This window comes from Phascolarctos cinereus, unplaced genomic scaffold (assembly GCF_003287225.1).
Source record: "Phascolarctos cinereus isolate Bilbo 61053 unplaced genomic scaffold, phaCin_HiC Scaffold_1;HRSCAF=81, whole genome shotgun sequence".
NCBI classification, from domain to species: Eukaryota; Metazoa; Chordata; class Mammalia; order Diprotodontia; family Phascolarctidae; genus Phascolarctos; species Phascolarctos cinereus.
In genome coordinates, this window is record NW_027555514.1 from 51,692,639 (window position 1) to 51,705,126 (window position 12,488).

Genomic DNA, 12,488 nt, shown 5'->3' on the forward strand with positions numbered 1-12,488 from the left:
GGGGCTTCATCATAAATCAAATAACTGAGCTCAGATAAGGAAAAGACTTTGAGGAGAATTGATTGGTAGCCCAGAATAAAGGGGCAGATGGAAACTGACCTGTGGTCCTGACTCCCTGTCAAGGGGGGGTCGGAAAGCCCTGGGCTTATGCCTTGGGTTGGGATTGGCTGGTCGAGGGAGTGCCCAGGCTCGGATGCTTGGGGCTCCCTCCTGCAAAAACACAATATATAATAGAAAGTCTAAGCCAAAAAAAAAAAAGGTCAGTATTATGTACAACAGTGAGGAAGATGTATACGCTTTGAGGAAAAACAATGCAGATTTAACAAAGATACCACAGGCTGTCAATCAGCAAAGCACACGTCTTCATGTTGTACTCCTCAGGATAAGGGCATTCCATTGGTTTCCCTTACCACTTTCAGCAGAATCCTACTCTTCCAAATGAGGCCCTGTACAAGTCAAACTTAAGGAGATTCCCTCATTTGTGGAATGTGCCTAACTATGAGAGGAAAGTCCCACCTGATGCCTAACATTCTGTTCTTATTATATTCTATATTCTATATTCTATACCCAACTGATGTTACTATATCAAAAGTGAGGGGAAGGGGGCAGTATCCAATAAATCTGGAAAACACTAGCTATTTAAAGGTGTCAGTGGAATCCACGTGTAGCAAGATTGCCTAGGAACAAGTTTTTATCTCTTTGTTGAAATTGTTCAGATACAAAAGGGGTACATGAGATAATAAGCGATCAATTTCCAAAGGCTTGGTATTATTATTGTTATATTGTTATTATTTTTAAAGGGAAATATGTTGTTAAGTATATTGTTAAAGGGAAATAAATACAGGACCACATTTTGGAAAATCAATGAAAACTCTTTGAAATTTTACCAGTTGGTGTGTTTCTCACCTACAAAGATGACTCATGGCCAATTTCTCTTTTTACACTTGATGAACTCCCAGACAAAGTTTTTCAAAAGTTATTTGTGGCATCAGGTTGTTTTTTTTAACAAGGCTTTGGGAAATTTATAACCAAAGATAATCATGTGATTACTCTAGAAAAGCGTTATATTAACCCTACTTTATGCCTTTAGTACAGATAAAAAGTAAGTAACTCTTTGGTCCCCAAACCCATGGCTCTATTCTAATGTCACTGTCATCCCCTCCATTCCCAATTTTAGAGATCTTTAAGCCTTGTTATAGGAAATACATTTGGAAAATTAAAGAGTACATAAAGAAAATAATAGAGAAAAATTTGCCCTTTATCAATTTCACTCTAGGGAGCAACTGGATGAAACACAGCTAGGTAACTCTTAGCTTAGGTATTGTATTGTGTAGCCCCATGCAAAAAAACCAAACCAAACAACATTCCAAGAGGAGTTTATCAACAGTAAGACCTAAAGCACCCAAGTGCTTTGGGAGTGTGTAAGATAAACTCTCAGAGCTTGGGAGTTAATGGTGTCATTTTCTATTGCCATTCTGAATCATGCAATGGAATTACTTGAATTGCCCATTATTTCCCAGTGGATAATGAATCCTCTATATAAACTTTGACAAGTCACTTACAGACAATACCATTCAGCTTGGAAGATCCAAATTTCAGGGCAATGTTATTATACCTGGACTAAAAAAGGTAGGGTATGTGATGGAAATGCTAACATAAGTTTCTAGCAAGCAGTTAACAAAATACTTGATATTCAGGTTTTTTTTCCCCCAAAAACAAAATCAACCAAAAAAAAATCATTAGTAAGGTATGAAATACCAAGTGTGATTCTGGGAATAACAATTATCACCAGAGTGAGAGAGAAGTAAAGATTCTGATATGGGACAAGGATAATGGAAATTGAACTGGGTGATAAGCATTTATATATAAAGATACAGATTAGGGCTATGCTCGATTCCAGGAAGGTCACTGAAGAATTTAATTAAGCTTGGTGTTACATATATATATTTAAAAAGAGAGACAGAAAAGAGTGCAAGGTGATTACATTACTCTAAAATATTTTAGTGTGAACTTCTTCCTCTCTTATTTAGTTTTTTGCATGTACAATCTTATGTACAATGCTATATTCAAAAATGTAAATGCAACTTAAGGAGCAGGAAAAATGTAAATAGTCTTAAGTGTGATAGTAATGCTTTATTTTGACTAGTCTGAGAGAATGCTTAGATTGCAGCCATGAAAATCTCTGAGCAGCAGCAGCTTCAAGTTGGGAGAACATCCAAGTATAGTTGGACTCTTTCCTAATGCTTTCAAGGTGGAAGCGAGTATTGGGGAGAAAAAGAGAGTTATCTCTCTGGAATGGCTCAACCCAGTGTGATGAAAAGAAAAAAAAAAAAGGAAAGTTAGCAGCATTCCCTTCAAACACTGAACTTTCCACAAAGGAAAGTTACTGTAGAATTAAGCCTGCAATGAGGGTAGAGACCCTCACTGTCACTGAGTATTGCTATGGGCACAGTTGCGAAGAGGCCTATGTGAAAAAGAAGAGTTACGGTTAATTTTCCAAGGACAAAAGGAGAGTTAAAAAGTAAGAATAAAACAGATTATACCAAAGCATTGCTTTCTACGTCTTTGACCAGATGACTGATTAACTTGTAAATGATCGACCCATTTTCTTTAGAACAAATCACAAGGAACACAGGAGCCTCCTTTTTCATTAGAAGGTCAGACTTACTCAGTTGAATTCGATCGTGGTCTAAATCTTTTGCCTCTGACTTTCTTTCTGTTGCCTCCTAGATTACCTGAAAAAGATGGGTTGATGATAGATGATTTAGGTAAGTAGGCATGTAAATAAATATTATTTTTTCAATCTGTTTGCTAGAGTTTTGAATTCAGAAGATCACTTTCCTCAATCAGATATGCATTTCAAAGCATCCTACAGCCATCTCTAGTTACATAGTGTGCCCTAGCTGTTAAATCCTCTTATATTTATCATTAATAAGAGTTATACTCCTATTCCAAGTAAAAACAGCCATATTACCATATTTCCTTTCCTCTGCCAGGCACACAGTAGGTGATTAATAAATGCTCCTTGATTGGTGATTTGTTGACCTTAATGGTCTTACAAGGGAAAATGAATGGAGAGAGAGATGCTAAAAGAAACAAGCCAGCCCAACTGAAAGGGAACTTGGGGTGGGCTCACAAAGAGATTTCAATTTTCCTCACCCTGCCATGAGTTACTTCGAGGTCTTCCATTTTCACAGATGTCTGAAATATGTTTTGTATCTGGAATCCTTTCACTCCAGGAATGGGAGAGTCCGTTTGACCTGAAATTGAAATAGGCATGTAATGTTTAACTCCCTTCTTACCTTTCTAAGTTTGAGATTAGTAAACAAAACTGCTTATATCATTATATAATACATAAAAGAAGCAATAACTAAATTAATAATCTGGGAAAATGAAAGAATGAAGATAAATAAAAAGTATTTCATGAAGAAGAGAATTGCACAAAAAATCAATTTAAGAAAAATCAAATACAAAGGAACCCCATTATAACATGGTTATTATTATTGTTGTTGTTGTTATTGTCGTTATTATTATCATCTCACCCAGGCTGGAAATGCAGTGACCACTCATAGGACCAATCCCAATAAATACTGATCAGTATGCAAGCTTTAACCTATTCCACTTCTAACCTGGGCCTCTTTGTCCCTCCTTAGGCAGCCTGGTAATCTCACTCCCAGGAACTCACCATATTGGTAAAGGACTTAATGAAGATACCTGCTCAGCTTTAGTCCTACTACTGCTCAGTACTCCCGAGCTCAAGCAAAACACCAACCTCAGCCTCCCCAGCAGCAGGGATCGCAGGCGTGTACGCCATCATGCCCAGCTAACATGGTTCATCGTTAAATAGACTTGGATATACAACTTCTGATTATGCTCATAACATGCAGCAAAAAGCTTGGTATAGTCCATTTGCTTATAACAGGTTAGTGCTGTTTACCAATACCAGGGTTATAAAGAGGTCCTGCTGTACTTGTTTCTTAAGTATAAGGCCATGATAGAGTTTGATTAAGATTTACTCAAGACAAATATGATTAAGCCATAAAGGTGATACTGTTGTTTCCTTAGAAAGTAAGTCAATTCTCCCCGCCCTCGATGAATGGAGTTTCCTGCACCAATATCATCTAAAAAGTCTACTGACTCATTAAATAAATGCCAACGAACTTGGTCAGACATGGACCATGGACACCTTTGTGGGCTGGCTCCGTTCACCACTTTACTACCATTTGCGTACTTGTGTCCCATCATCTTGAAATGGAATATCTATTAGAAACAAAATGGACAAGACCTACCTGGTAGAACACAAGAACCCCTTCATGACATTCTACACACCCAGTGGCACGGAGGAAGAGTCAAAATACTCAACATGCTTTTCCAAGCTGCTTAAGATTTGCAACCTTGGGCACTGAGGAAGTTCTGGGAACCATCCAAATGCTTTTTCAGGTCTTTCTGGTGACTGCTTTTGTGCTTTAGAAAATGGTGTCATGTTTCAAACATCATACATCATGATGGAAAATTGTTACAAATCTTCCCTTGAAAGGGAGACTTCTTATTGAACTATTTCTGATCAAGTAGTTAAATGGACATACCAGGCACGAATAAATTATTGGTTCTCTGAAGTTAAGATAACATTCTTCCCATTGTTGGCTAATTAAGTGGTGTCCTATTTGGGGCAACAATAACAGAAATACCACTGGAATCTACTCAACTCCCGCCATTTCTCTACTATGTTACTTAATTTACATCTGTTTTACAGAGAAAATATGTCTTTGCCATGGAAAACAGAAGCAGCCCAAATCCTTGTCTCCTTTAACTGTACCTGTCCCCTCTCTCAAAAAAAAAAGTCCCCAAAACAAAACAAAAAACAACCCAAAACAACAGTAACAACAAAAAAAATCCACAAAAAAACCCCACACTCTCTTTGCTCCCTTCTCAAATTCTACATTCCTGATGCATAAACTATATTTTCTCTTCTGGCTGTGGTAACTTATTATAATGAAGGATAACACTGAAATGAAAAAGCAGAGTTTCTGGGCACTTTTTAAAAGGTTTCCATACCTCACCAAACTTACTACTTTCATTGCTTATTCATACGTGTTTTTGATGAGTAAGATCTATTGTGGAAAAGAAACTGGGGAGAGACAGGGGAGGTGTTTTATAATATCAACAGTTTCAGAAGTGATCCCATTTGCTAACAGAAAGAAGATAATAAGGCTAGAGATCATAGAATTTTAAGTCCCTTCCAGCTTTAAAATTCTATCTATCACTCTACTTGCCTTCTTTCTGTCAGTAGAATAGCAATTGCCTTCACAATCCAAAATAACTACCATTTCAAAGGTAACACATAAGGTATTAATATATACATACATATGTATACTATTTCCTCCCTCCACTTCTCCTTCTCCCCATTACCAATTAATGAAAGTCTTCTATGGAGCAGTTTTCTTTCACTATGAAAATAGGCTCACAATTATACACATTTCCTAAAGCATTCCAGCAATTTCTGTTTTCCCTCATTTTACCCAGCTGGGTAATTATAAATCATGCAGAATTTTAAGAGCTATTTATGTATTTTATGAACTTGGAGCAAAAATATATCATCAAACTCTAAAGAACAGATGAATAATGCATCTACCCATACTGTATTGATATGAATGCTGGCAAACACACATCAAACCAGTTAAGCTAGCACTAAACTCAAAGTTGCATACGTCTAGGAAAGATCATTCCAGGAATAAAATGCAAAACTAGCAATCCTTAATGCAACATTCAAAAGCACATTTCATAACAATCAATCTTTGCTTCATGTCTAGCTTTGCTTTCAAAAACACAGCATAGTATTTAAAGAATTTTCTAAACAGCATTAATACTATAAGTTTATTTATTGCTTTTTATTGAAGCATGATAGTAACCTTTTTCTTTGACTACAAGACCATGATATGAAACCCACCATTTAAAATATCAGTGAACACCATCTTTTCTGGAGACATATGAGAAATAGATTGTTCAACACCCTCTTGGGTTGCTATGTACATAAAGCTGCTTTTCATTGATTTGATTTTTACTCATTAGATTACGAAAACAGGCAGTTTGGAGCATAGGGTACTTCGAGAGTACCCCCAGAACTCATGCATGTAATCAAAGAACAAGGGATACTATTTATAACATTCCAGAAAGAAGGAAGAAGTAATCAAACCTGCTGCAAAATAATGAAATGTTCTGACTAATGGAATAATGTGGGATGGAACAGGTAGAAATCTGAAAATGCGACAGAAAAGCAGACCTCTTCTTAGAACTAGATGCTGAGTTTGTGCTGACTCCCGGAGGCATGTCGCTATAAAAAGAATCGGCATCTCCAGGCTTTTTTACATAATCTCCCTGGGGTAATTGTCTAAAGCATAATAAACATTTTAAAGTCAGAAAACAAGACACACGTACACAGACATATACAAATATTAGTTCAGGAAAAAAAGAGGTAGGGCTAATGATCTATATGAATCAAGTCTATCATAACACACAAGATTATTACTAAAGGTGACAAATGAAAGTCATTCTCAAGGCAAGTATTTGAAAGGGCCACTAATGCCATGCTGAAATGGTTGGTTAAAACAGCCTTACACTCTTTCAAAAAGATGAAGTGCTCCGTTTTGGTAAGTAAGCCCCCATTATCTTCACAAATCTTAATTTCACCTTTATATTTAATAATTAATTCATTTCAAGTGAAAGGTTTTAGAGTAGAAAACCTTGGGGCAGCTTTACCATTGGGCTGAAGAAACTCATCTTCGTGATTCCCATATACTGAGAAAACCTTAAAAGAGGGGTTCTTAAGCCAGGGTCTATGACTTTGTTTGATTTTTAAAAACATATTTTGATAACTAGATTTCAACATAACTGGATTCCTTGGTAATTCTATGCATTTTATTTTATGCATTTGAAACATTATTCTGAGAAGAGGTTCAAAGGTTTCACCAAACTGCCAAAGGTGTCCATAACACAAAAAAGGTTAAGAACCCCTATCTTAAAATGAATGAATTACTCTCTCCCGCTTGTTCTATTATATGATACAACTATAGCCTTATTAGGGTTCTGTGTTCCTTTCTGGGCTTCACAATCTGCTTAAAAGAAAAGTGAATAAATGAAATATGATTCAGTGGAGAAACCAAAAAGTAACTAAATATTTGGAATATCAAATGTGTGAAGAAGGATAAAAAGTGGAATTATTTAACCTAAAGAAGAGATAGTTAAGGAATGGTTTAGCAACTTTCTACTGGAGTGGAGAAAGGGTATATAAGGATGGTGACAACAGTTTTCCATCTTCTCTGAGGATAGACAAAAACATGAAAAAATAAAATTTAAAATATACCAGATATGATTTAGATTAAGATAGATATATGAATTTCACCTCTCTGGGCCTCAGTTTCCTTATCTGTAAAAGGAACGCTAAAGATGAGATGACCTGCAAGGTCCCTTCCAGGTTCCAACAATAGGTAACATTCAACTCTAGACTAAATTGTAGACTGAAGACTGGAAGCATTCTCATTTGTTTTCTATGAGGTCTTTCTTAGAGAAAGAAGAGTAGATACCATAACTTTCAGCCTGAGATGCTTAATAACCACGTGATCTGAGCAAATCCCTTAATTTCTCTGAGCTTTGGTTTCCTCATCTGTAAAAGACAGGATTCAAATAGATGACCTCCAATGTCCCTTCTTGCTCCAAATCCATAATCCTATGATTCTATGATCCAATTTTAAGTTTTCATTATCCTTAGGTCATCTTGGGTGTTCGTAACTTTCACTCAACTCTTCATCTGTACCAAATGATCATTTGATCATTCCCAATGTGTAAGTGGGTTGAGAAGCATGACCACAACTTAACGTGGTTCAATTCTAATGCTGTTGTGAATCTAAAGTTGAAATTAGTATCAGGTTGGCTGTCTTACAAAGAATTGGATTTTAATTGCTCTCTATGCAGAGGTATAAATTAAGTGACTGCTTCTATCATTCTTTTTGCGTCATATTCGTAATGTTCTGCGCTAGGCTTTAAGAAAACATGTTGATGCTAAATTTTGATTTGTATTTGCCGTATTTGATTTGTGTTGAGTCCCACATTGTAATTAGATTTTTTAAAAAATCTTGTTCATTTGTTTTCTTTAATAATAACACGCCTTCTTCTGGGAATTATTTCAACATTGTCATATATGACTTGAGAAGCAATTTTAAACTAAAGGTCAAAAAAATCTCTCTTCTGAGTTGTAGAATTTCAGCCTATTTCTGATTATGATAAAAGATATTAGTATTCTTCATTAGATTTGCATTTTTAGCTCAATTGCTCATGTAAATAATGAATGTGTTTCTTCTAAGCACCCATTTAAAATATACACAATGACCTGACTTGGTAATGGCCACATATGTTCCCAAAATAAACAAAACTATCATGTCTTCCTCTGTGCTTGAGGGATCAATGATAACAGGTGAATATTCCTTTTCTAAACTAAATTTATCCCTTTCAATCTCTTGAATCATTTTCTTTTTTATTTCTGGCACCTACCTCACTAGTTGATTAATTTCATCAGTGCTTGGGGTGGGGGGAGTAATGGCCTCTTGATGAAAGTTTTGAGGTTTGTCTTGCCATGGCCAAAATTTCCCCTCTGGGTTATACTGGCCATAGTAATGATGGTATCAATAAAAATGCCTCAATCATCAAATCCTTGTAATGCCCAAGAATTGCATGCTACTCTGGTCACAATCTTCATAGGCCAAATGAAATGTGACATTCATTGAACTGGACTTAAATAGTGAAGACAATATTGAAATGATAATGATAATCATTTCTCCCATTATCATTTTCCAAAAAGGACTCCATCTTTTAAAGGATTTGATTATCTTACTATTAATGAAACTCTGTAATTTTCTGGTTCACTAAAATACAATTTTCTTTTCCACATTGCTGGTCACATGTTATCCATTGTTACATGGCTTTATTTTTTTTTTCAGTGTTCGAGTGTCATTCTTTATCCTTCTGGAGAATATTCTAAGGCTCAGTGCAAATCAAGCACTTTGGAGAAGGAAGAAGCCAAGGAGTCAAAGACAGGAAAGGTTTTCCATATTTTAATGTAGTCCAACTCACTTCCTTTGGTCAGGCAGATAAGATTCTATGCTCATCTACATTGTAAACTTCTCAAAGGCTTATCTTCTTCATCCCACTCAACCACTGCTTGTTATAGAATATCAGTCATTGTTGATGTGCATCCAGGTAGAATGCTTAGCTACCTTCCTGGTCATGAAATTCGCCCTTCTGCCTAACCTTGATACATCAGGCACCTACTACCCATTTCATCTTGGCCAGTCATTACTGAAGATGCAGAACATCTGGTTCAATCTCACTTGTCATTTTTTTCCTCAAATTTCTCCCACTCCTGCCCCAATCCTTTGATAATCTTAAAATCTTTCTTGGGCAAGTTCTAAATATTTTCTATGTTTTTGCTAAATTCTACCTGCGTGACCCAGAGCAAGACATTTCACTTCCTTGGGTATTAGCTTCCTCATTTGTAAAATGAGGGAATGGGAGTAAATGGCTCCGAGCTCCTTCCAATTCTAATGATCCTAGTATCCTAATTCTCTGAAAATGTTGACACTGTGTTGATTTTTATTATTATTTTTTTAAACAAAAGCATGACATTGAAAGAGATATTCAATTTGTTAGCCGTTAAAAGTCTTTTCAAGTCTATCCCACTATGCATCGGACTTGCCTCTTTTCCTTCAATGTGTTCCTCAGGCTGCCTCCATTCTTTGTTCCCAAATACTTCTATAATTTAAAAGAATTATTTGAAAGCTAAGCCTCTCTTTCAGAGTGTTGACCGCTCCTCACACCGCAGTGTCCCTTGTTATCCTAACGACTCATCCCTAGCCAAGTAACTGACAAAAAATGTCAGGGCTGACCCATATAAAACACCAATTATTCTGTCTCCCCAGGCTGACACTGCTTGTTCACTTGGACTACTTACTCTCACTTTACTTCAGAAGGAAAAAAGTCTAACCTATTTTATAATTACAATTTATTCTAGTGCCGAGTTTCTGGGTTTGAAGACTGGAAGCTGAATACCGATGTTTCTTGGGCTGCGTCCAAAATTTAATTGATCATCATCTAATTTCCACCTTTTTCTAGTGCTGTTATATTACTTATCTCATCTGATTCTTTGGATTATATGATGTTCCTATGACTAATAATTTCAATTAAAATAGATAAGAGTCTCCTCCTATCCTTAATCAATACAATGTGCTATACTGGAGTGGATACTGGACTTGGGGTTAGAAGAGCTAGATTCTAGGTTCTGGATCCACCAAAGCTGCATGACTTTATCAAGTTGCTTTCCCTTTCTGGGCCTCAGTTTTTATATCTGGAAAATAAGGGGAATGACCTAGCTGATCTCAAATATATCTTTTAGTTCTGTCATCCTATAATCTTAATTGGAACATCTTCAAGCTAGGTGGTATAGGGGTCAAAAGCACAAGACTTGGAATTAGAAAGACCTGTGTTCAAATAGACAGACCAGCTGTGTGACCATCAGCAAATCACTTAACTTCTCTCTGACTCAGTTTCATCATCTCTAAAATGGCAGTAATAACAGCATCTACCTCCTCAGATGGCTGTGAGGATCAGATGAGATATTATAATGCTTTGCAAATCTTAAAGCAATATATGTGTTTACTATTATTATTATTTATTATTATTATTATTATTATTATTATTATTATTATTATTATTATTATTATTATTATCATCTTGATTGACTCTCATTTGATCCTCAGAAAATTCATTATTTCCTTCCCTTAGCTTATGTTCCCTTTCAATTACATGGTCAAGACCAAAGCCTTTTATTTACAATTCTACACAGAAACAAACTACTTTGCTCCAGGTCTTTCTTATTCTTTCATTGTGCCCAGCAAACATTTCCATTTGCCCAAGCCTCCCTGAGTCATGCTTACTTGTCCTAAAGCTCAGCATTTAATTTTCTGAGCTGAAGCTTGTTCATTCAATATACAGGACTCCCAGAAAGCTCAGACTAAGTGTTTTTAGTGAGAATTTTTAATGACCTGGCACTGAGACTGTATCAGGTAATCTGTGGAGTCTTTTATAATCACTGTCAAATCAGGAAAGGATAAAATTGTATTTTTTCACATTGATAATATTTTGTATGTTATTTCTATTAGAGAAACCTAAGTACTTTTTTAGCCTCTCTTAAATTTGAATCTTTCCTTGGGAAAGAAATCTGATGGAATCCTTTCTAGGACTTTGTTTTTGGGTTTGAGAGGAAAGGCCAAATTAATCTTTAAAAGCATGTCAGGATACTTTACATTAAAGCTTTGGAAGCTTTACCCTGGCCTACCCTAGACTGGTAGGCCAAATTATCTGGAATTAACTCACTCCTGTCCTCCCTCATCCTTGGAGAAGTGTAAGTTACCACATAGGCCCCTAGGCAAATGGCTGACAGTGTCTTGGGACAGTCCAGCCTTTTCAAAGACGGTAAAAAGCTTAGAGTTTAAATTAACTAGACCTAAGGTCCACTCAAGGTGATGTAAGACACATGTAAATTAAGTCAAATAATCAACCTCCAACTCCAGGGGAGGTAATTCTCCAAGGCCTTGTGTGTCATTCAGATCATCTGCCTGGGATTTTACTTTAATGTGTTATTTCTTTTAGAAGTATTGCATACTAATGTCACATTGCATGTCAATGGAAATCATTAAAATAATAAATACAAAAAACAAACTAAGAAAGGTTTAAGAGAAGGTGGGAAGATCATATAAGGAAGATACTTTTAAAAAAGAAAAAACAAAAGGAACACTGAGTACTCCTGATAAAGTTGAATGCTGAGGTCAATGAGATATAATTTAATTATTGTATTTCTTATATATCATACTGATTTCAATTAAGTGAAGACAGAGGAAAAGATTGAGGCCTTAAATGGATTTTTCTTTCTTATCTAAATTTCATTAGGCTGGTTTTTTTTTCCAAGCTGTCTAGTTGAAATAGACCAAATATTCTGAACTAATGGAAGTACAGTGGAAAGAGACTTGTAGTCACAGTTCAAAGCCTAGGACTCCCATGTACTGCTTGTGTGACCTGGGGTGAGCTGCTTCACCTCTCTAGGCCTCCATTTCCTCATCTATAAAATGAACAAGTTGGACTAGATCAGAGGGAACCACCAGGCCTCCTGAACCAGATTAAAATGTAATTGGGAAATATTTAACAAAAGAAATAAAAATATAATTAAACATAGATAAGGTTAATTTGTGGTTTTCTAGGTCAATATGCAGCCTGCAGAGATCTTCATGTAGAGTGTAGTGGCCTCTGTTTCTTCTTTTTTAATTTAATTTTATCTTATTCTGAACTTAAGAAATAAAACAAGCATTCCCATTTCTATTTGAGCTTGACATCACCAGACTAAGTGACATCTAAGTTCCCTTCCAGGTCCAGATCTACGAGCCTAT

The 12,488-nt window shown here is 36.0% G+C and overlaps 1 protein-coding gene across 3 annotated transcripts in view; it reads right to left on the minus strand.

Annotated features, from left to right (window-relative positions):
* The window catches only part of ADAM22 (ADAM metallopeptidase domain 22), a 276,346-nt gene that overhangs the window by 26,772 nt on the left and 237,086 nt on the right, over positions 1 to 12,488 (minus strand). Inside the window, exons 27-30 of one of the 3 annotated variants that reach the window (XM_078151849.1) lie at positions 6,194 to 6,388; positions 3,160 to 3,260; positions 2,669 to 2,735; positions 100 to 210 (exon numbers count right to left, since the gene is read on the minus strand). In XM_078151849.1, the coding sequence (XP_078007975.1) occupies positions 100 to 210; positions 2,669 to 2,735; positions 3,160 to 3,260; positions 6,194 to 6,388 (474 nt within the window). The remainder of the gene's footprint in view (positions 1 to 99; positions 211 to 2,668; positions 2,736 to 3,159; positions 3,261 to 6,193; positions 6,389 to 12,488) is intronic. The other 2 variants (XM_078151853.1, XM_078151856.1) reach the window with 2 other exon arrangements.